The sequence below is a fragment of the Salvelinus namaycush genome, chromosome 23 (genome assembly GCF_016432855.1).
Source record: "Salvelinus namaycush isolate Seneca chromosome 23, SaNama_1.0, whole genome shotgun sequence".
Lineage (NCBI taxonomy): Eukaryota > Metazoa > Chordata > Actinopteri > Salmoniformes > Salmonidae > Salvelinus > Salvelinus namaycush.
The window spans coordinates 16,881,848-16,904,979 of NC_052329.1; the positions used below are offsets into that span (position 1 = coordinate 16,881,848).

A 23,132-nucleotide genomic window follows, 5' to 3' on the forward strand; every position below is an offset into this window, starting at 1 on the left:
ATGGCTACCTTTTTGCTTGTTGTCGGTGTAGTAGTCGGGATTGCATTTATTTACCACAGTGTTGTGGTTAAAGGACAAAGATGCAAAAGCAAAACTGCATGGGAAAACTCATTGTAAATGGTAAGTCATTTTTCAGTGATTTCAATTTCATTAGTGTTGGAATTTAAAGACCAAAGAGTTTAAAAAATATGTTTTTTGATCTTCCCTCCTGCATAAATTAAAGACTAATATCATAAACTTATATTATTCACCCTTACATGTTCTTTAATTGTTTATGCCCACTTACTCCAGGAAGTAACACAGGCATAGGGAAGATGACTGCACTAGATCTGGCCAGGAGAGGTGCTAGAGTCATCCTGGCCTGCCGCAGCAAACAGAGCTGAGGCCGCGCTCGCTGACATCAAGAGGGAGAGGAGAATGAACACTCTTTGACCATATAACAATAATGACCAGTAGTTTATGGCTAGTAATTTTTGTTTTAGGATTTATTAATTATGATTTGTGTGTATGAAAATAATACAGTGACATAAATGTGTCCTGTGAGAGCAGTGAGGTGGTGTTCATGCATCTGGATCTGGGCAGTCTGAAGTCTGTTCGCTCCTTTGCTGAAACCTTCCTAAAGACTGAGCGCAGATTGGACCTGCTCATCAACAATGCAGGTGTGGCTTGTACTGGTTGTTTGCAGCAACGCTACGACCAGCTTTCAATACACGTGATCTTATACCACACTATCACAACATGACATTGCTTTTAGTCATGTACAGACAGCCTTTTCCAGAGGGACTTGAAGTTAGTGCTTAATGAAGTTTCACAAGAGCCTGTGTACAGAGACTGAACATGCAGCCATGGTGTTGTAGGCTACACATTATGCTCCAGCCAAAAGAGCTTGCTGGACTGCTTTCTCAACTGCCCAAGCCCGCCAACCATGGCACGTGTAACACCTGTCCAATATTACCCATGTAATATCCCAATTCTGACACCAGTGTAACATCTTTGGAAGTGAGGCAGCTGGTATCATTTTTGGAAACTAAAATGTTAATATTTTCCTCCCTGTTGCCTCAGGCATTTACATGCCAGGCACCACAGAGGATGGCTTGGGGATGATGTTTGGTGTCAACCACATCGGTCACTTCCTGCTGACCAACCTGTTTCTGGACCGTTTGAATAAGTGCGGTCAGAGTCGAGTGGTCAACGTGGCGTCCGTGGGTCATAACTTCGGCACCATTGACTTCAACTGTTTGAACTCTCACAAGGAGGTGGGAGTTGGTGATTCGTTCATGGATGTCTTCACCACATACTGCAACAGCAAGCTGTGTAATGTTCTCTTCACCCATGAGCTAGCCAAGAGATTACACGGTACAAACGTTACCTGCTACACCCTCCACCCAGGTCAGTACACTACACCTCCGTATGTATGAAAGATTGTGCCCAAGTATAGATTGGAACGGCTTGTCCTGTATTGATCTGTTGAAATGCAGTATTTATTTTTGCATCCCCAGGTGGCTGAACAGTAAATGTATTGGCATGCAAAGTTTTAACCTACAGGGACATGTTTATTTTGTTTTTCAGGGTCCATCAACTCTGAGCTGACTCGTGACATCAACAAGGTGGCCATGATGCTGATGAAGCCTTTTTTTCATGTTATTTTTCAAGGACACTGTGGCGGGGTCTCAGACCACCCTGTACTGTGCCCTGCAGGAGGGCCCGGAGCCCCTCTCTGGATGCTGCTTCTCCAACTGTACAGTCAGGAACCTCTATCCAAAGGCCAGAGATGATGCGGTGGCCAAGAAGCTATGGGAAGTCAGTGAGAGTCTGAGTGGGCTATCATCTTATGAAACTCACTCTGACTCAGCAGTTTTAACTAACCAATATCCTGTCTTTTTTCAAAACAAAACTGTACTTTTTTGGGGTATGCTTTATAAAATGTACGTACAAAGTATTCAGATTTTTCCCACATTTTGTTACGTTACATCCTAATTTTTTGCCAATGTATTATCGTCCTTATGGGGGTACTGTGTGTAGAGGAAATGTAGGAAAAGTCAAGGCATCTGAATGCTTTCTGAATGCATCGTTTCTGAATGAAGCGCTTGCTTTTTCTTACCTAACATTGATTTATGGGACATTTAATTATGGACATGTTTATATTCATATTTCTTACAATACAGTAAGTAAACCTAAACCGTTAAGAATGTTTGCTCTAGATTGTTTTATGATGCCTCAAACTGTACAATTCATAGCTTCTGCCTAAGTATCCTCCTACCAATTTGTCAGCCTAAATTAGAATTTAAAGGCAGCACTTATGCCTGCCCTGCAGAAATAGAGAGATTTGAGCGTGAAAGCGTCAGTAGAAGAATCCAAACAAAGCAAAGAAGGAAAAAAAACTAAAATGTGCCTGTGCAGTCCAAGGGGGTGGGGTTTAGGCTTTCTCGGAACTCAACAGGAAGTAGAGCTCTTTGCGCAATAGAGTAACCATGAGAATAAGTGTGCAGTAAGGAATTCTGGAGTAAGCAGTGTGTTCTGTTAATTCTCTTTACTGAGTGTTGCACAGGATCTGAGCTCAATGGCTGTGTTTCTTCTTTTGGCTGGAGTGGTAGTGGTGGGCTATGTGATTTTTCATAATATCTTTGTCAAAGGGGCAGTATGCAAGAGCAATGTGAAACTGCATGGGAAAACTGTAATTGTAACAGGTGAGCCTGTTTTTGTCTGCTTTCTGTGTTTCCCTTCATTGACACAGGAGGAAAGTTCATGGCACTGTTATGTAATAATGTTGTGTAGATTTAATGTTCTTTGCCTATACATAATTTAATATATATAGCGTTCTTAAATTAATTGAACTTTGTTTATTATTTCATAGTTTTTAAAAACGTTTTCCCTGGTTATAAAACTCAAATCACTCTTTCTGCGGCAAGCTGTAGGGGAGACTGGGGGCAATTGTAACACCTTGAATTTCTCCAAACAGAAACAAACGAGTGATGAAACTCTCTCAGTAAAGAGTTTAGTTCTAGTTCTCTCCCTGCTTGAAGACTTTCAGGCAAATATCTCACTATTTGTTAGGGGTAAAGTGTTTTTTTCCCCACCAACTGTATTTTTCTTGTACTGTCCTGAGCGTTAATGTTTAAGTATTCAAACTAGCATAGTGATGAAAATGATCTGTTAGATAAATATTGACATGTTTGACGTGTCACAATTGTTGTCTCTTGCTAGGCACATGAGGTGTTGTCATGGTTGGGGGCAATTGTAACTCGGTGTTAAAATGATCATGATCCAAACAACCAAATGATGGAGAAAAAAAAAGTGATTTAACTTTAGGATTTTAAAAATTATTCGAAACTAACATTAAATAGCTTTGGTGTAGAGTGGTAAATATGTTGTAAACAGATATCATTTGGGCACAATCAGACTATTCAGATGTTATGAGAGGAACTGAATGGCCATCCACAAATAGGGGTGTTACTGTAAGTATTGGTTATGTACTTAGAAATAATTGTTTGTTGCAAAATCATTAGATACTATATGTCTATAATATAATCATTCATAAACAATGTATTTGAAGTTAATGGAGTTTATTTGGTTTATTTTTTTGGTGTTACATTTCACCCTAGCTACTATTACAATTGCCCCTAGCACGGTGGCAAATGTAACATCCCGACTTTGCAGATTAAAATCAAGATTGTAATCTGACCGTTTTATGTACAGACCTATAAATTATATGAATGTTTAGGAGACTGATGTAAGTTCTTATATCAAAAAATGACTTGCATAGTTCAAGTGGTCTCTGAGCAATAAAGTAAAATACGTTTATTTTTTTATATATATATATATATATATATTTTTTTTTTTGACTATTTCTCCCGGTCTCCCCTACATTGCATTAATCCTACTAATACTAATTCTCCAGGAAGTAACACAGGCATAGGGAAGATGACAGCGCTAGATCTGGCCAGGAGAGGTGCCAGGGTAATCCTGGCCTGCCGCAACAAACAGAGAGCGGAGGCCGCTCTCGCTAGCATCAAGAGGGTGAGGAGAGATTCAACAATCTCTGACCCAATTTACATTAGCAGATTTTGTTATTATATCACAACCCTCATGTGGTCGCTGTGAAAAGAGGCATTTTGGAAAATGTTCAATGAAATTTGGACAGAGTAACAAAGAAATGTGTGTCCTGTAGGAGAGTGGGAGCAATGAGGTGGTGTTCATGCATCTGGATCTGGGCAGTCTGAAGTCTGTTCGCTCCTTTGCTGAAACCTTCCTAAAGACTGAGCGCAGATTGGACCTGCTCATCAACAATGCAGGTAAAGGAGGCTTGAGGAGGTGTTGTTGGACCTCTCTCTCTCTGGGTGTATCTCAATGGTCCTAAACGGCTTCCTTTCCCTCTACTCTATCCTTTATTTGCACTGACATGACAGGAGAAAGCAATACACCTGTCCTGTTCCTTTGCATCAATGCAGGATGAAGGAAAGGCTGTGAGGAGATGAGGCTACTAAAGACTATTAAGATGCACCCTGAACTCCCATCAACCTCCCATAGAAGTAATTATGGATGAATAATGGCTAGTTTCCATATTTCCTCTCAGGTATTTACATGCAGGGCAGCACAGAAGACGGCTTGGGGATGATGTTTGGTGTCAACTACATTGGTCACTTCCTGTTGACCAACCTGCTTCTGGACCGTCTGAAGGAGTGTGGTCCGAGTCGAGTGGTCAACGTGGCGTCCTTGGGCCATAATTTTGGCAAAATTGATTTCAACTGCTTGAGCACTCACAAGGAGTTAGGTGTTGGCAAGTCTGCCACGGATGTCTTTAACATCTATTGCAACAGCAAGCTGTGTAACGTTGTCTTCACCCATGAGCTGGCCAAGAGACTGAAGGACACAAACGTTACCTGCTACAGCCTCCACCCTGGTCAGTTCTGCTAAGTCAGGCGTCCAATTTAATTTGACCATGTATATAACTTTTGAATGTAATGGTATCTGCAGTTTTCAAGTTAGTTCTTGGTTGAATTTAAAGTAGAATAAGATGACTAATGTTCCAGTCCAAGCTCTTCTCTGTCCTGGCACCCCAATGGTGGAACAAGCCTCCCCCTAATGTCAGGACAGTGGACTCCCTGGCCATCTTCCGACAAAGTCTAAAAACCTATCTCTTTAAGTGATATGTTATTGTCTCACCTAGCTATCTTAAGATGAATGCACTAATGTAAGTTGCTCTGGATAAGAGCTTCTGCTAATTGACTAAAATATATATATTTTTTTTTTATGGATGAATAACTCAACTCTAGTGCTTGTGTCTTTTTCTCCTAGGTATAATCGAAACTGAGCTGGGCCGTTATGCCAACTCTGTATTTTTAATGCTGTTGAAGCCCATCTCCATGTTGTTCTTCAAGAACTCTGTGGCGGGGTCTCAGACCACCCTGCACTGTGCCCTGCAGGAGGGCCTGGAGCCCCTCTCTGGACGCTACTTCTCTAACTGTACAGTGAGGAACCTCTATCCTAAGGCCAGAGATGACGCGGTGGCCAAGAAGCTATGGGAAGTCAGTGAGAGTCTGTGTGGACTCCTGTGAAAGCCTCCCCATGTGACTCAAGCTCTCCTCAGTGTGCAAGATGATTTTTGACATTTGAGTGGACTTGCCCTTTAAATCAATCAACAGTGTCAAAGAAATTCTAAAAGTGCTTACTCCGTGTGATTAGTATATAGGACTGATCTTGTGCATTAACTTCTTAAGTTCTTACCATAGGTTACTTAGGGTGTTCCACTCTGCCCTAGTAGATATATCTGGAACATAATTAAACGACCCACCCAAAACTGTGCATGTTGGAATCAATTCAATCATGAAGTTGCAAACAGGATGAAGAAGCATAGGCCTACTGGGCAATTCAAGACTTATGGAAATAAAGTATGTGTGCCTCAATGAGGCTGTTGTGTATTCATTGCTTGTATAATAATTGTGCCAGCACTGAACAGTGCATCCATTCATATTTTAGATAATGTAATCCCGTGGTTATAGATCATGTGCATATGGCCGAGGAGCTGATGCTGTTTGTTGCCTTGATCATGTGCATTTGAATAGAAAACCAGGGGTGGAAAGAGTACAGATATATCTCACTCAAGTAGAAGTACTGTTACTTCAATACAATTTTTACTCAAGTAGAAGTCAAATGAATGGTGTAAAAAAACTACTCAAGTAAAAAGTAGCTCTTTTAATAAGTACTCCAAGTAAAATGAATTGAGTTACTTTTAAAATATAAACATTGACCTTGATAATTATCTAACTTTGCTAAGGTTACCTGATTATTGTTACACATATTTTCCTTGCATTCAATTGAAAAGGGAATAGAGGCAATGAATGTAGAGTAGGAACTCAATTAATTTATTTCTGAATTATAACAAGTCACATTTGTATGTAAAATTATTAACATTTGAATATAAACATTCAAAGCAATTAAAATGTATTGATACATTTTTTTTAAACTATACAAAATAAAGTGCATAAACAAAGTTTCCAGACTTCAATATATTTCAGTCTCCAGAAATAAACATGTCTAATTCTTTCAACCATTCAGTCCCTCTCTCATCCTTCTATTACTTGTTACTTGTCAATGGGACCAGCTGACATTCACTCACTCACCCTTTCACCCTAACTCACTGCACAAACTCCCTCTTTCACTCACTCCCTCACCCTAACTCACTGCACAAACTCCCTCTTTCACTCACTCCCTCTTTCACTCACTCGTCATCAGTGGTGGAAAGAGTACTGAAATATCCTACTCAAGTAAATGTACAGGTACTTTAATACAATTTTACTCAAGTAGAAGTCAAATTACTGACTTTGAAAACTACTTAAAAAAGTACAAGTACTCAGAAAAACTGTTCAATTACAGTAACGAGAGTAGTTGCAATTAGTTACTTTACACCTCTGTAAAAAACATAGGCTTGCAAAATATGTAATAATGTATGAATAATTTGTGATTGAGAGGCCTAAAGAGGAAGTAAACTACTACAGTGCCAACAAATGGTTTAGATTAGATTTACAGTGGTCACCAAACCATTCTTAGTCGATCACCAAACATTTCTTACGAAAAAGGCTTGCGTTCTCATTTGTTTTATTCGTTTCGCGCTGTAAATGTAGTTGCACTTGATTCAGCAGCGCTAACGCCGGGAAGGCAGTGTTCCCATGTTGAACCATTTCATGTGTCTCAAGGTATAACTCCGTCTACCCGGCAGGCTCAGAGAGCAAATCAAGTGCACTTATTGTCTACCGCTCGCCAAACAGTTGGCTCAGATCACCGTGTCTGCAGTTTCCTTGCGCCATTGACTAGAGAGACTCAACGAATAGAGCAAATAGCTTTTGTTTTAATGAGTAAATTCATGTTTAAATTGTTAGCACTGTCAACACTTTGTTCAACAGTTTTATAAGCCATAAAATGCGCGTTTCGATAAACTTTCGGGGTTATTTGTCTTTTTTAATATCGAGGAACAGTACACTTTCTCTGGTCATAACAACATTAATTGCTGCATGAGGCTAAATGTATGCAGTGCGAGTTGAGTCATCAGCTGGAACTGGAAGACTGTCCCATTTCCTCAGTTGAGGGAGGAAGAGAGGATGGACGGTGAGTCGGGTGAGGTGCAGCTTCACGGCTGCTCCCTCCTTCCCCCCTGACTGACCATCAGATGCAGGCCATCTGTACAGTAATTTATTTGTATTTTTATTACGCTCACTCGGCTGTGCCTCGCAAGTAATACCACATATTATATATTACTAGTGTGATCATATAGGCCTACCTACATTTTTTAAATTTCAAAATGTCCTGAGAAGAACAACATTGGCAGGGCAATTCAAGCGTAGTTCATATGTAGTGATCATGTATTGCCATGTTTTTTAAATTCATGTTTAATTAAAAAAAAATCTGAGATGTTGATCTCGGATTCCATTTTCACGGTGAAAGTGATCTATGCCCTCAATATGGAGCCGATTTTCATGCAGATTACAAAAACGACATCTGGTGGAATATTTCCGTACTGCAGATATAAATGAAACCCGGAAGCTTTTGAGGGCGTAATAAAAACAAAAACAACACATGCAGTATGTTAGCCAGCTGAACTTTGATAGCTTTCAAACTAAATTACATTCCCGAATTCAGAAACAACGCTCGGTACTGTAATAATGTCGGTTTTGCTGTCTATTCTGGCAGTAGGGATTGCGTTGTATTTGATACTTTATTACAATGTGATCAGAGGATCAAGATGCACGAGCTCTGTGACACTTAAAGGAAAGACTGCTATTGTAACAGGTTAGTTAGGCACATTTTGTTGCCTTACTATGTGATGTGGACTGATTTAGTGTGCGCACGTTTTAAGTGCGTTCATGCTGAAGACCTTTACATTAAAATGTGTTTTGTTGTTCCCTAGGGAGCAACACTGGTATTGGAAAGGCTACTGCTTTGGATTTGGCCAAGAGAGGTGCCAGGGTCATCCTTGCCTGCCGCAGCAAACAGAAAGCTGAGGCTGCTGTCTATGATATCAGAAGGGTTAGAGGAGCCTTATTGATAACATAATAATCGAAATATTATGTTGTGGCATAGCCATCTCAATACATACTGATCAGGGATTTGTTTGCCCTGTGTGAAAATGTATGTTGTTGGAAATCCACTGTTAGATTCCTGCTCTGTTCTGTAGGAGAGTGGGAGCAATGAGGTGGTGTTCATGCAGCTGGATCTGGGGAGTCTGAAGTCTGTTCGCTCCTTTGCCGAAACTTTCCTGAAGACTGAACTCCGACTGGACCTACTCATCAACAATGCAGGTATGGCAGAGAAAGAGGGAATGTAAACATTCATTCCCAATTCATAAAACACACTTTCTCTATTCAGTGAACCCTATTGAATCAAATGTGACACATCTCTTCTTACCCTATGGATAAAATAATACACACATTTTAAGACAAATATAGAAATACTTGGACATTATGTGTAGCCTTACTCCCTGTTTCTGGTCTCACTGTCTGTCACCTTGTATTTGCCTAGTCACTTTTACACCTACCTACATGTACATACTGAATTACCTCAACCTCATCATACCCCTGCACATTGACTCAGTACTGGTACTCCTTGTAAATAGACTCGTTATTGTTATTTTGTGTTACTATTTCCTTTTTTTTTTAGCAAATATTTTTCTTAATTTTTAATTCTACATTGTTGGGAATGGGCTCGTAAGTAAGCATTTCAAGGTACTCTCTATACCTGTTCTATTCAGCTAATGTGACCAATACAATTTGATTTGTTTCAGGAATGCTGGGGCCTGGCTACACTGAGGATGGGTTCGGCATGGTGTTTGGGGTCAACCACTTAGGCCACTTCCTGTTGACCTGCTTGCTGCTGGACCGGCTGAAGGAGTGTGGTCCGAGTCGTGTTGTCAACGTGTCGGCTCTCCTACACCGGCTAGGCTTTGTCGACTTTGCCCTGCTGGGTACCCACAAGGACCTGGTGCCAGGCCAGTCCACCTGGCATAACTTCAGGGCCTACTGCCACAGCAAGCTGTGCAACGTGCTCTTCACCCGGGAGCTGGCCAACCGCCTGGAGGGGACCAGCGTTACCACCTACAGCCTCCACCCAGGTCAGTAGCTCTCCACCTACAGCCTTCACCCAGGTCAGTAGCTCTCCACTTACAGCCTCCACCCAGGTCAGTAGCTCTCCACCTACAGCCTCCACCCAGGTCAGTAGCTCTCCACCTACAGTCTCCACCCAGGTCAGTAGCTCTCCACCTACAGCCTCCACCCAGGTCAGTAGCTCTCCACCTACAGCCTCCACCCAGGTCAGTAGCTCTCCACCTACAGCCTCCACCCAGGTCAGTAGCTCTCCACCTACAGCCTTCACCCAGGTCAGTAGCTCTCCACTTACAGCCTCCACCCAGGTCAGTAGCTCTCCACCTACAGCCTCCACCCAGGTCAGTAGCTCTCCACCTACAGTCTCCACCCAGGTCAGTAGCTCTCCACCTACAGCCTCCACCCAGGTCAGTACCTCTCCAACTACAGCCTTCACCCAGGTCAGTAGCTCTCCACCTACAGCCTTCACCCAGGTCAGTAGCTCTCCACTTACAGCCTCCACCCAGGTCAGTAGCTCTCCACCTACAGTCTATACCCAGGTCAGTAGCTCCCCACCTACAGCCTCCACCCAGGTCAGTAGCTCTCCACCTACAGCCTCCACCCAGGTCAGTAGCTCTCCACCTACAGCCTCCACCCAGGTCAGTAGCTCTTCACTTACAGCCTCCATCCAGGTCAGTAGCTCTCCACCTACAGCCTCCACCCAGGTCAGTAGCTCTCCACCTACAGTCTCCACCCAGGTCAGTAGCTCTTCACTTACAGCCTCCATCCAGGTCAGTAGCTCTCCACCTACAGCCTCCACCCAGGTCAGTAGCTCTCCACCTACAGCCTCCATCCAGGTCAGTAGCTCTCCACCTACAGCCTCCACCCAGGTCAGTAGCTCTCCACCTACAGCCTCCACCCAGGTCAGTAGCTCTCCACCTACAGCCTCCATCCAGGTCAGTAGCTCTCCACCTACAGCCTCCACCCAGGTCAGTAGCTCTCTACTTACAGCCTCCATCCAGGTCAGTAGCTCTCCACCTACAGCCTCCATCCAGGTCAGTAGCTCTCCACCTACAGCCTCCACCTAGGTCAGTAGCTCTCCACCTACAGCCTTCACCCAGGTCAGTAGCTCTCCACCTACAGCCTCCACCCAGGTCAGTAGCTCTCCACCTACAGCCTTCACCCAGGTCAGTAGCTCTCCACCTACAGCCTCCACCCAGGTCAGTAGCTCTCCACCTACAGCCTCCACCCAGGTCAGTAGCTCTCCACCTACAGCCTTCACCCAGGTCAGTAGCTCTCCACCTACAGCCTCCACCCAGGTCAGTAGCTCTCCACCTACAGCCTCCATCCAGGTCAGTAGCTCTCCACCTACAGTCTCCACCCAGGTCAGTAGCTCTTCACTTACAGCCTCCATCCAGGTCAGTAGCTCTCCACCTACAGCCTCCATCCAGGTCAGTAGCTCTCCACCTACAGCCTCCATCCAGGTCAGTAGCTCTCCACCTACAGCCTCCACCCAGGTCAGTAGCTCTCCACCTACAGCCTCCACCCAGGTCAGTTGCTCCGTCTTGGAGAACCTAGAAGGGATCCTTCTTACTTTGTTTTACATTTGAGCTTTTCTGTAATCTATATGCAGACTGTTTGATGTTTCAGATGGCTAGTATGTGTCAAGTGTCTATTGTATAGTGTGTTTTTACACAGCAGTACTGCATTTGCAAAACATTGCAGACAATGTGGTTTATTCTATTCCATCCTATCCCATACTAAATTACCATTTGTCATTTAGGGGTCATTCACACTGAGTTTGGTCGCAACCTGAAACTATGGCAGAGGCTCTTTCTGGAGCCCATCTCTAAGCTTTTCTTCATGGATGCTGAGAGGGGAGCCCAGACCACCCTACACTGTGCCCTCCAAGAGGGGATCGAGCCGCTGAGTGGACGCTACTTCTCTTCCTGTGCACTACAGGAAGTAGGCGCCAAGGGGCGGGACGATGCTTTGGCTAGGAAGCTGTGGGAGGTGAGTGAGAGGCTATCCAACCTATCCTGAGAGACTCTGATTCTAGCCATGGCAAAAATATACTGACAAGATATTGAACTCTCCACTCTAACAATGTTAATCAATGTACGTGAAAGACTCTCGCTCTCGCTCTCTCTCTCTCTTTCTCTCTCTCTCTCTCTGACTAATGCCTTGTTATCATCAATGATGCCTTGTAACTTATGATTTTGCTTTGTATATTGGAATTAATTTCTTTCTCAATGTTATTAAATACTTACGTTCAGTTTCTAATGACCATTTCTTGATCTTAGTCAACAATGTCAGTTAATAGACTTTGTTAATAAACAAATGACAGTTGGAGTACGATGCCAGGTGATGAATATAGTTCATATAATGTCCTCCTACACCACTACTTCACATTTGTATTTTTGCACGGATGGAAGGAATTGAGGAGTCCTCGCTCTCGCTTTGCCTATTCGGTCCCAGTGTCCTTTAACAGCACAGAGGGATAACACTTCAAGTGAACAAAGTCACTTTCCGATGAATGATGTGCCTTTTTGAAGGATGCCTTACTACAGGTCCGAAGATGGACTTATACGACGTGCTTATTGTCTCACAATTTTCAGGGGAGGAATGTTTTCTGAAGAAGAAGAAGAAAGCGCTGTACTGATATATGTTTATACTTGTGTGGTTTTAATGAGAAAGATTTACACTGGTTTTGTGGCACAATCTCATAGATTAGGGATTGATGACTAATGACTGAACTTTCCCACAGTTGTCAGCCAGGTCATTCATAACATTCACTGTGACTGGGTAGCTACACTTACATACTCAACATGAACTTGCAGAAACTGAAGGAACTGGCAGTCATTCTGCTCTGTCATTATGACACGTCATGTGTTCAGCACAGGGTAAGCAAAAGATAGGAGTACTACTTGGGTTGGGTTCCATATAGATGATAAGGATGAACTTTCTTCAGAGGTTACTTATTAAACAAACACAAATGTTATGTATACATTTCTGTTGAAACGCATGTGGTAACTTTTACAGGCTTTATCTAATCTTTAGCTTTCCATTAACTATGTGAATTGTGAAGATACAGTATGTTACACATTTCTTTTTTGAAATACTTTTTGTTTTTTGTTTTTAGATCACAACAGAATATATTACACATTTCAATCTATCAATGATATACATACAAAAATTATAATCTACCAACAATTTTATAGAATGGCAAATAGTCTTTCTGCTTCTGAATTAAAATATAGTATGTGTGTATGTCTGTTTGTTGTACAATGAACAGGTAGGTGTTCATGCCTCTGTGTGGCTGTCATGTTTTCCTTGTACACCAGGGGTCAGTAGCATATCACTGCTCTTGTAGAAACTGCAATTTACCAAGCTGTTCCTTCCTTGCAGTTGTTGCTTGGAGCAAGGTTGTCGAGGACCTTGACCTATGGATTATGTTCATTATGAACACTGATTATTAACACTGGTACACTTGAAAGCGAGGTCAGTTTTGTACGTTAAGAGCTTCGCTCATGTAATTACTCGGGAGGACAGTCTCTGGTGCAGGCTTCAACTTTAACCTCTGTTATGTGTGGGGAGACATGCAACTACTATCGATTTCGCTCGCTCGCTCGCTTTCTCAGGTGAATATAGTGGGGGACGACAGACTGGCACAGTGGACTATAGGACAGTGATGAACTTCCTGTCCTGTTCTGTTCACCTCAGATCCAATAGTTATCAAGCCCCTCTCTACAGCTGCTGTACTATACTATCTCAGTCCACCGAAGAATTAACACAAGTAGGCAGTTCCTGAACACATTTCTAATTTTTTTAGTCCTAATTTCTAGTGATATCATGCTCTCGCTCCCATTCAGTGGCATTCTTTTTCAATTGTAATTATTTGAATCAGGTATTTAAGTGCCAAGCTGTAACAAACACCTGCCTGCCCAGTAGCTCTCCAGGACTGGAGCTGGAGACCCCTGTCCTACACTCTGCTTTCCTGTAACAGAGTGGTCTGTCTGTAATATTATTCCTCCTAGTCTCAGATCTGTAGCTAGTTGATAGGTATTCTATATTTGATAGGTATTCTATAGTTGATAGGTATTCTGTCACCCTCTGCCCTCCATGGGTTGAGAAACGAGGCATTGATGACCTGCTCTGTTCTTGCTGTTTACTGTGGACATACTCCCAAGCAGAGGCCAGGCGGCAGTACAGTACTTAGTGACTGGATTAGTGCTTCAATTAGCTAGCTATCAATTAACATAGAGGGCCCTGATTGATTTACATACTACAGGCCTGATTTACTGAGTGCATCTGTTATTTTCAGAAGACAATACAACATAAAATGCATTACAAAAAGATGACAATGGTGGAGAGAAGACAACTTTATGTTTTGGTGTAAAAAAACATGTATTTTTTCTCTTGCTCTTGTCTTTTGAAAATAACTGATGGAAACCTTGCACAGGGTGCTCAGCAAATCTATAAACACAAAGACAGGAGGTACTGTTATATCTGGGGAGTGGTGGATGTGTGGTGTGGTCTGTTCTATGGCAGAGCATTCAGGATGGAAAGAGTAGGATGAGGAAGAGTAGTGGACGGCCCCTGGATCCCTGAACCGTGGCATCCACATCACTCGGTATGTGCGCCGTGGCAACTCAGAGCAGTGGTTTCCTCGGCAACTGCAGGGGCCACATTGAAGTGACAAAAGACTGAGTTCTTGACATGCATGCGTGCTACTGCCTGCCTTTTATAAGTTCCTCAGATCTACCATGGATGGATGCCTTATGCTGAGGCAATGTGTTACTCTGGCTGTTGTTCTGCCGCATATGCTTTATATTTAACACACCTCAGAACCTAGACGTCCAATTGTTTATGTTAAGAGATGATGCTAGCATCATGCCATGTCAGGGACGCGTATTAGACCCAACTGAACCCATTGAACCCTTATGATCGCCTTCTTTGGGCATTATGCATACTATAAAATGTATAGAGAGAGTACAATATTGGTTTGTGTGAGTATGTAACATTTTGTGTGTGCATGTCTGGTTTATCAATGTTTTTAAGCTTTTTAGTTATTTTTAAGACTTGTGTGTGATCGAGGGAGAGATGTTGTGATGTAAAATTAATGGGAGTGTATGGTACTGGGAGCAGGGGGTGTGGACTTGGTACTGCTGGTAACTGTCAGGTAGGAGAGGAGCTCTGGTGATGGTGCCTGGCCTCGGTTGGTGGTTTGGAGCAACACTGGATTGTGGGTGGCAACAAAAGAGTGTTGGTTTATTCAAATTCAGACCTCTCTTCCTCAGGAAATGTGCATCCTTTCACACACCCTTCCAGCCCAGCCTTTATCTGTAACAGAGGAAGTCGATAGATAGAATCATCCTCTTGTGTCTTGTTATTTTCTAATCTGCTAATCTGTGATTAACGATGTTTACAAATATGATGCGCCGCAAAGTGTCAGAATCGCTGCTCACACCTTTCTCTGTCATATATAACCCCCCCCCCCCATTCTCTGAGGAGGCCTACTGCTGTACACCGCGTCACATCGCTCCACTGAGAGTTTCTAAACACCAATGGTGGGAAATAAAGTAGGGATTCCTTTAACTAGTAATTGAAATGGAGACATTATCAGTAATACGAATAGAGATCATAGAGGTCTGATTCTTTGTGAAGTTGATAAGTAAAAAGTAAAGTTGGCATCACACCAAGATCCCTAATGTGTTTTTAATAGTCACCAGTGTTTTGAGATTGTACTTTAGCTAGACTTGATCAGAGTTTGTATCTGAGTTTGTATATCGTGTAAAAGTGTCCCTGTTCTGTTCACGTTGTAATTAGCATAGCTCTTTCCCACTGTGTCTGGAAATCAACGAGAAACAGACGTGGCGAGAAGAAATGTTGCTTTCATAAAAGCTTCATAAACATACATTCAATCACACCACTTAGGTAAATGAACCCATTTCCCATTTTCTGCAATTTGCAGTAATCTAATGAGGTAAAATGTGGCTTGCTGCGCGGGACTGCCAGGGTAAAGGCAGCCTACCAGGGAGGTTATTGCTGTAAAAGCTATCAATTAGGCAGAAACTATAGCATTTTGCAATTGGGTTACTAATTGGCAATTAGATACTCTGAAATAAGTGCATTGTCTTGTTTTACTTGTGTGATTTACTATGAGCTATTGAGGGTATTTACTAAAGGTGAACAGTCAATGCCATTGCAGGGCTGATTGTCCTTCAATGTGGTGTTCTCTTGCTTTTCAAATGGAAAAGGGAAAACTGGAATCCCTGTTCTACACTAAGGCTAGCCTATTTAGTTGGCTTGCTAAAGAAGAGAGGTCAGAGATACCTCAGTCATCAGGGCATACTGCATATGATGGAGGACAGCATTAAGAAGCTGAATCCCCTTGTTGTGCGTCTGTGTGTGCAATCCGAAGACAAATTCCAATATCTCTCTAACATGGACACTAAAAGCTTTTGGATTGAACTGGGTTTAATTGTATACTGATATCTGTCTGTATTTCTTGCCGGCAGGCAGGTTGAATTGTATATCTGTATGTGTTTCTTGCTGGCAGGCCAGATGAATTGTTATTTTACTGCAGTCACTCTGTATTGTTCCCTACTCATCCACTTGACATACAACACAATAGTATAGATATACAGTGCATTCGGACAGTATTCAGACCCCTTGCCTTTTTCCACATTTTGTTATGTTACAGCCTTATTCTAAAATGGATTCAATAAAAGCATTTCCTCATCATTCTACACACAATGACAAAGTGAAAACAGGTTTTTAGATTTTGTATAAAAAATAAAATCAGAACTACCTTATTTACATAAGTATTCAGACCCTTTGCTATGAGACTCAAAATTGAGCTCAGGTGCATCCTGTTTCCATTGATCATCCTTGAGATGTTTCTACAACTTGATTGGTGTCCACCTGAGGTAAATTCAATTGATTGGACTTGATTTGGAAAGGCACACACCTGTATGTGCAGTTGAAGTCGGAGATTACATACACTTAGGTTGGAGTCATTAAAACTTGTTTTTCAACCACTCCACAAAATTCTTGTTAACAAACTATAGTTTTGGCAAGTCGGTTAGGACATCTACTTTGTGCATGACACAAGTAATTTTTCCAACAATTGTTTACAGACAGATTATTTCACTTATAATTCACTGTATCACAATTCCAGTGGGTCAGATGTTTACATACACTTAGTTGACTGTGCCTTTAAACAGCTTGGAAAATTCCAGAAAAAAAGATGTCATGGCTTTAGAAGCTTCTGATAGGCTAATTGACATAATTTGAGTCAATTGGAGGTGTACCTGTTGATGTATGTCAAGGCCTACCTTCAAACTCAGTGCCTCTTTGCTTGACATCATGGGGAATCTAAATAAATCAGCCAAGACGTCAGAATTTTTTTTGTAGACTTCCACAAGTCTGGTTCATCCTTGGGAGCAATTTCCAAACGCCTGAAGGTACCACGTTCATCTGTACAAACAATAGTATGCAAGTATAAACACCATGGGACCACGCAGCCGTCATACCGCTCAAGAAGGAGAGGCGTTCTGTCTCCTAGAGATGAATGTACTTTGGTGAGAAAAGTGCAAATGAATCCCAGAACAACAGCGAAGGACCTTGTGAAGATGCTGGAGGAAACAGGTACAAAAGTATCTATATCCACGTAAAACGAGTCCTATATCGACATAACCTGAAAGGCCGCTCAGCAAGGAAGAAGCCACTGCTCCAAAACCGCCATTAAAAAAGCCAGACTACGGTTTGCAACTGCACATGGGGACAAAGATCGTACTTTTTGGAGAAATGTCCTCATCTGATGTTTGGAGGAAAAAGGGGGAGGCTTGCAAGCCGAAGAACACCATCCCATCCGTGAAGCACGGGGTGGCAGCATCATGTTGTGGGGGTGCTTTGCTGTAGGAGGGACTGGTGCACTTCACAAAATAGATGGCATCATGAGGTAGGAACATTGTGGATATATTGAAGCAACATCTCAAAACATCAGTCAAGAAGTTGATGCTTGGTCGAAAATGGGTCTTCCAAATGGACAATGACCCCAAGCATACTTCCAAAGTTGTGGCAAAATGGCTTAAGGACAACAAAGTCAAGGTATTGGAGTGGCCATCACAAAGCCCTGACCTCAATTCCATAGAAAATGTGTGGGCAGAACTGAAAAAGCATGTGCTAGCAAGGAGGCCTACAAACCTGACTCAGTTACACCAGCTCTGTCAGGAGGAATGGGCCAAAATTCACCCAACTTATTCTGGGAAGCTTGTGGAAGGTTATCCAAAACGTTTGACTCAAGTTAAACAATTTTAAAGGCAATGCTACCAAATACTAATTGAGTTTATGTAAACTTATGAACCACTGGGAATGTGATGAAAGAAATAAAAGCTGAAATAAATCATTCTCTCTACTATTATTCTGACATTTCACATTCTTAAAATAAAGTTGTGATCCTAACTGACCTAAGACAGGGATTTCTTACTAAGATTAAATGTCAGGAATTGTGAAAAACTGAGTTTAAATGTATTTGGCTAAGGTGTATGTAAACTTCCAACTTCAACTGTATATACGGTCCCACAGTTGACAGTGCATGTCTGAGCAAAAACCGAGCCATGAGGTCGAAGGAATTGTCCGTGGAACGCCGAGACAGGATTGTGTCGAGGCACAGATCTGGGGAAGTGTACCAAAAAATGTCTGCAGCATTGATGGTCCCCAAAAACCCAATGGCCTCCATCATTTACTAAGAATTTGTTGTTAACTGACTTGCTTAGTTAAATAAAAATGAAAATCATTCTTAAATGGAAGAAGTTTGGAACCACGAAGACGCTTCTTAGAGCTGGCCGTCCGGCCAAACAGCAATGGGGGAAAAGGGCCTTGGTCAGGGAGGTGACCAAGAACCCGATGGTCACTTTAACAGAACTCCAGAGTTCAGACAACTATCTCTGCAGCACTCCACCAATCAGGCCTTTATGGTAGAGTGGCCAGACAGAAGCCACTCCTCGTTAAAAGGCACATGACAGCCTGCTTGGAGTTGGCCAAAAGGCACCTAAAGGACTCTGACCATGAGAAACAAGATTCTCTGGTCTGATGAAACCAAGATTGAACTCTTTGACCTGAATGCCAAGTGTCACATCTGGAGGAAGCATCATGCTGTGGGGATGTTTTTCAGCAGCAAGACTGGAAGACTAGTCAGGATCGAGGGAAAAATGAATGAAGCAAAGTACAGAGAGATCCTCGATGAAAATCTGCTCCAGAGCGCTCAGGACCTCAGACGGGGAAGAAGGTTCACCTTCCAACAGGACAATGACCCTAAGCAAACAGCCAAGACAACACAGGAGTGGCTTCAGCATAAGTCTCTGAGTGGCCCAGCCAGAACCCAGACATGAACCCAATCGAACATCTCTGGAGAGACCTGAAAATATCTGTACAGCGACGCTCCCCATCCAACCTGACAGAGCTTGAGAGGATCTGCAGAGAAGAATGTGAGAAACTCCCCAAGTACAGGTGTGCCAAGCTTGTAGCGTCATACCCAAGAAGACTCAAGGCTGTAATCGTTGACGAAGGTGCTGCTTCAACAAATTACTGAGTACAGGGTCTGAATACTTATGTAAAATGTGCTATTTTTTGTTTTTTTAAACATTTGCTAAAGTTCCTAAAAAAACAGATTTTGCTTTGTCATTATGGGGTATTGTGATATCTATTCAATCCGTTTTAGAATAAGGCTGAAACTTAACAAAATGTGGAAAAGGTCAAGGGATCTGAATACTTTCTGCATGCACTGTATGTAGTACTACACACTGTGGCTGGACCACAGAACACCAAGAGTTAGAGTGAGTCATAATAATATAGGCACATGATCCCCAGTTAGGCCACAGTAGAAGTTGACCTCTTGCCATGGACGAAAGCCACTCTGCATTGAATATGTGTTTGTGTCCGTCTAAAAGCACAGCCTACATTGCTAGAAGGGTTTTCTTTTCTTTCCCGAAGTTGTTCTAGTTTGGTGAAAAGGTTTAAATATGAATAGACAGACTTGAGATACTTTTCCTCTGAGTCCTTTATGCACCAACACCATTTATATGTGTAATGTTCAGCAGTGTTGTTGTTTTGTGAAAGGGTCCACTTAAGTCGCTTCTACAGACGGTCTTTCTACTGAAAGACAATGAAAGAATTTCAATTACGTGACGTAAATAACTTCGACTGGAGTGGGGTGAGTGAACGGGCCTCTTTTGACAGCTCAAGGCTGCTGTGTTTGTGTGTATTCCATTGGAAATTGATAGAGAAATTCTGAAGGAAGCATCGGTATCGATCAGGCTCTAATTGCACCTCTCTCTGGCTCGCTGAAGAAAAGCCTCCATCCTGGCAGGCCAGCACGGCTCAAAGCCAACCGTCATCTGTGCAATTAACACCAAGCTATGTTCACAATGCACTGAATGAACGTCTCAGCAGCAGACGCTTGTGTGTGTTTACCGCAGCAGCGCAGGAATCTGGGATATCTCAGTAACGCATGTTTGTTTGCAGAAGGTCATTGTTAGTTATTTTGTGAAAAAGAGGGTCGTGGTTGGGGGGAGGGGATACGCAGAGAGATGTCTAAAAACCACACAACCTCCAAAGAAGACTTTAAACATTAGCTGAGTGTTGCCTTGAAAACACAACCTGACAGCACAAGGTTTTTCCCAGGAGGTGCTCAGACATTTAATTACCGACAACGGTTAACTAACTCTCCTTGGCTCGGAGAGACTGAGACAGCCAAGGCAAACGTTTACTCATGTAAAAATGTAAAAATAAATCAATCAAAAAACGGTCCCTCTTCGGAAAACACACAATAAGTAATGTCTCTTAAACCTTTTAATTTGCAGCTAATTGGCTGTAATTGCTGCAGCTGCTGTGGTCTCACTGGCTGGATCACCACACCGCTGCTGCTGCCCCTCAGTTTATCCACAAGTGCTTTTCTGTGGAGATTCATTCACCGGCGGAACACTGCTATGCCTGTCTCTTACATTTGTCAGGCCTATCTCGTTAGGAGGAACGTCCTCGACCATATGTGACGAGGGGGCTGGAGCGAAGGGTGGAGGGGGGTTGAGAGAGGGACTGCAGCTGAGTGACCTGACGTCCATGATGTCTGTTTGGGGGTCTAGAGTGCCCCTCAGGTGGGGTTTTGTAAATCTGATTAACTCTGAGACCTGTTTACAGAAACAACTATATAGGAGTAGTATGAGACTGGCGACCACAGCAGCTGATGCATCGAGTCTCTACGCCCACTCTCACCTGCTGCCCCAGAGACACAGTAATGCTCTTCATGTCTTATTGGAAAACGCATCTGGTTCATCCCTGAAATAAAAGATCAGGTGGTTTGAAATGATTAGATCTGCATTCTTTGTGGCTTGATTAAAGTGTGTGAGAGGGAGGACGTGGCACAGTTTGTGTCTACGCTCATGTCCTTTACTGAACATCTGTCTGTCTGTTGGGCTGTACTCAACAAGTGAGGGGGAGGGAGGTGCACTCCCGCACCCACTACCTCCCTCTCACGCCAACCCTGCTGGCTGCTGGGAAGGGAACAGGCAGCAGACAGGACAGAGTGATCAATATCGGTCACTGGCTATTGATCGGGTCCTTATTGATCGGGATGGGCAGCGGGAGGCCAGGGGAAGGGAAGTCTGCTGATCCTCGTCCCAGCAATTGTTTAGGGTCACTGACAAATTCAATTGCCTATCAGGGACCGATCATGGGAACAAACGTCTGCTGTCGATACATGGGCTGTGCCCTGTGGTAGCTGTCACTCAGTATCACCCCCGCTTTGAGCATGGGGGCTTGGTCAGTAGGCCAGGGTGGGTGTTAGGGGGGACATACTCATGTCCAGAAGTGATCCAGTCAGATTTTGAACATGTACAGTGCCTTCAGAAAGTATTCATACCCCTTGACTTATTCCACATTTTGTTGTGTTACAGCCTGAATTCAAAATGAATTAAATAATTTGTTTTCTCTCACCAATACCCCATAATGACAAAGTGAAAACATGTTTTTAGACATTTTTGCAAATGTATTGAAAATTAAATACAGAAATATCTCATTTACATAAGTATTCACACCATTGAATCAATACATGTTAGAATCACCTATGGCAGTATTTCTGGGTAAGTCTCTAAGAGCTTTGCACCCCTGGATTGTACAATATTTGCCCATTATTCTTTTCAAAATTCTTCAAGCTCTGTCAAATTGGTCGTTGATCATTGCTAGACAACCGTTTTTAAATCTTGCCATAGATTTTCAAGCAGATTTAAGTCAAAACTGTAACTCGGCCACTCAGGAACATCCAATGTCTTCTTAGTAAGCAACTCCATTGTAGATTTGGCCTTGTGTTTTAGGTTATTGTTCTGCTGAAAGGTGAATTAATCTCCCAGTTTCTCGTAGAAGCAGACTGAACCAGGTTTTCCTCTAGGATTTTGCACTTAGCTACATTCCGTTTATTTTTTATCCTGAAAAACTCCCCAGTCCTTAATGATTACTAGCATACCCATAACATGATGCAGCCACCACCACTGCTTGAAAATATGGAGAGTGGTACTCAGTAATGTGTTGAATTGGATTTGCCCCAAACATAACACTTTGTATTCAGGACAAACAGTTAATTGCTTTGCCACATTTTTTCAGTAGAACTTTAGTGCCTTGTTGCAAACAGGATGCATGTTTTGAAATATTTGTATTCTGTACAGGTTTCCTTCTTTTCACTATGTCAATTAGGTTAGTATTGTGGAGTAACTACAATGTTGTTGATCCATCCTCAGTTTTCTCCTCTCACAGACATTAAACTCTGTAACTATTTAAAAATCACTATTGGCCTTATGGTGAAATCCCTAAGCGGTTTCTCTGGCACCTGAGTTAGGAAGGGCGCCTGTATCTTTGTAGTGACTGGATGTATTGATACATCATCCAAAGTGTAATGAATAACTTCACCATGCTCAAAGGGATATTCAATGTCTGCTTTTTTTTATTTTTAAAAACGTCCCTGGCCTTTGTGGTTTAACCTGTGTTTGAAATTCACTGCTCGACTGAGGGACCTTACAGATAATTGTATGTGTGGGGTACAGAGATGAGGTAGTAATTCAAAAATCATGTTAAACACTATTATTGCACACAGAGAGAGTCAGTCCATGAAACTTATTCTGTGACTGATTTTTACTCCTGAACTTATTTAGGCTTGCCAGAACAAAGGGGTTGAGTACTTATTGACTCAAGACATTTCAGCTTTTTATTTTTTATTAATTTGTAAAAATATCTAAAAACATAATTTCACTTTGATCGTGTGTGTGTGTGTGTGTGTGTGTGTGTGTGTGTGTGTGTGTGTGTGTGTGTGTGTGTGTGTGTGTGTGTGTGTGTGTGTGTGTGTGTGTGTGTGTGTGTGTGTGTGGGCCAGTGATACAAAATCTGAATTTAATCTATTTTAAATTCACGCTGTAACACAACAAAATGTGGAAAAAGTCCAAGGGTGTGAATACTGTACTTTCTGAAGGCACTGTAGGCTACAGCTGTGTGCAGACTGGAAAACACGAAGGG

At 42.5% G+C, this 23,132-nt stretch overlaps 2 protein-coding genes and 1 pseudogene across 2 annotated transcripts; all 3 read left to right on the forward strand.

Moving 5' to 3' along the window:
- LOC120018838 lies at positions 1-2,163 on the forward strand (annotated as a pseudogene).
- A 280-nt stretch (positions 2,164-2,443) lies between these two features.
- On the forward strand, positions 2,444-6,490 carry LOC120018126 (dehydrogenase/reductase SDR family member 13-like). The gene is made up of 5 exons (XM_038961128.1): positions 2,444-2,687; positions 3,899-4,017; positions 4,169-4,292; positions 4,574-4,900; positions 5,296-6,490. Exons 1-5 carry the CDS (start codon positions 2,561-2,563, stop codon positions 5,553-5,555), a joined length of 957 nt encoding a protein of 318 aa, XP_038817056.1. The 5' UTR covers positions 2,444-2,560; the 3' UTR covers positions 5,556-6,490.
- A 1,547-nt stretch (positions 6,491-8,037) lies between these two features.
- LOC120018127 (dehydrogenase/reductase SDR family member 13-like) lies at positions 8,038-11,849 on the forward strand. The gene is made up of 5 exons (XM_038961130.1): positions 8,038-8,283; positions 8,402-8,520; positions 8,669-8,792; positions 9,275-9,601; positions 11,353-11,849. Exons 1-5 carry the CDS (start codon positions 8,157-8,159, stop codon positions 11,610-11,612), a joined length of 957 nt encoding a protein of 318 aa, XP_038817058.1. The 5' UTR covers positions 8,038-8,156; the 3' UTR covers positions 11,613-11,849.
- The last annotated feature ends 11,283 nt before the right edge of the window (positions 11,850-23,132 follow it).

Excerpts from the sequence above, each read along its gene's own strand:
- LOC120018126 (XM_038961128.1), top strand. The coding sequence starts at position 2,561 with ATGGCTGTGTTTCTTCTTTTGGCTGGAGTGGTAGTGGTGGGCTATGTG. Across the intron at positions 2,688-3,898 it reads GAAAACTGTAATTGTAACAG|GAAGTAACACAGGCATAGGG; the intron begins GTGAGCCTGTTT and ends CTAATTCTCCAG. Across the intron at positions 4,901-5,295 it reads CTGCTACAGCCTCCACCCTG|GTATAATCGAAACTGAGCTG; the intron begins GTCAGTTCTGCT and ends TTTTTCTCCTAG.
- LOC120018127 (XM_038961130.1), top strand. The coding sequence starts at position 8,157 with ATGTCGGTTTTGCTGTCTATTCTGGCAGTAGGGATTGCGTTGTATTTG. Across the intron at positions 8,284-8,401 it reads AAAGACTGCTATTGTAACAG|GGAGCAACACTGGTATTGGA; the intron begins GTTAGTTAGGCA and ends GTTGTTCCCTAG. Across the intron at positions 9,602-11,352 it reads CACCTACAGCCTCCACCCAG|GGGTCATTCACACTGAGTTT; the intron begins GTCAGTAGCTCT and ends TTTGTCATTTAG.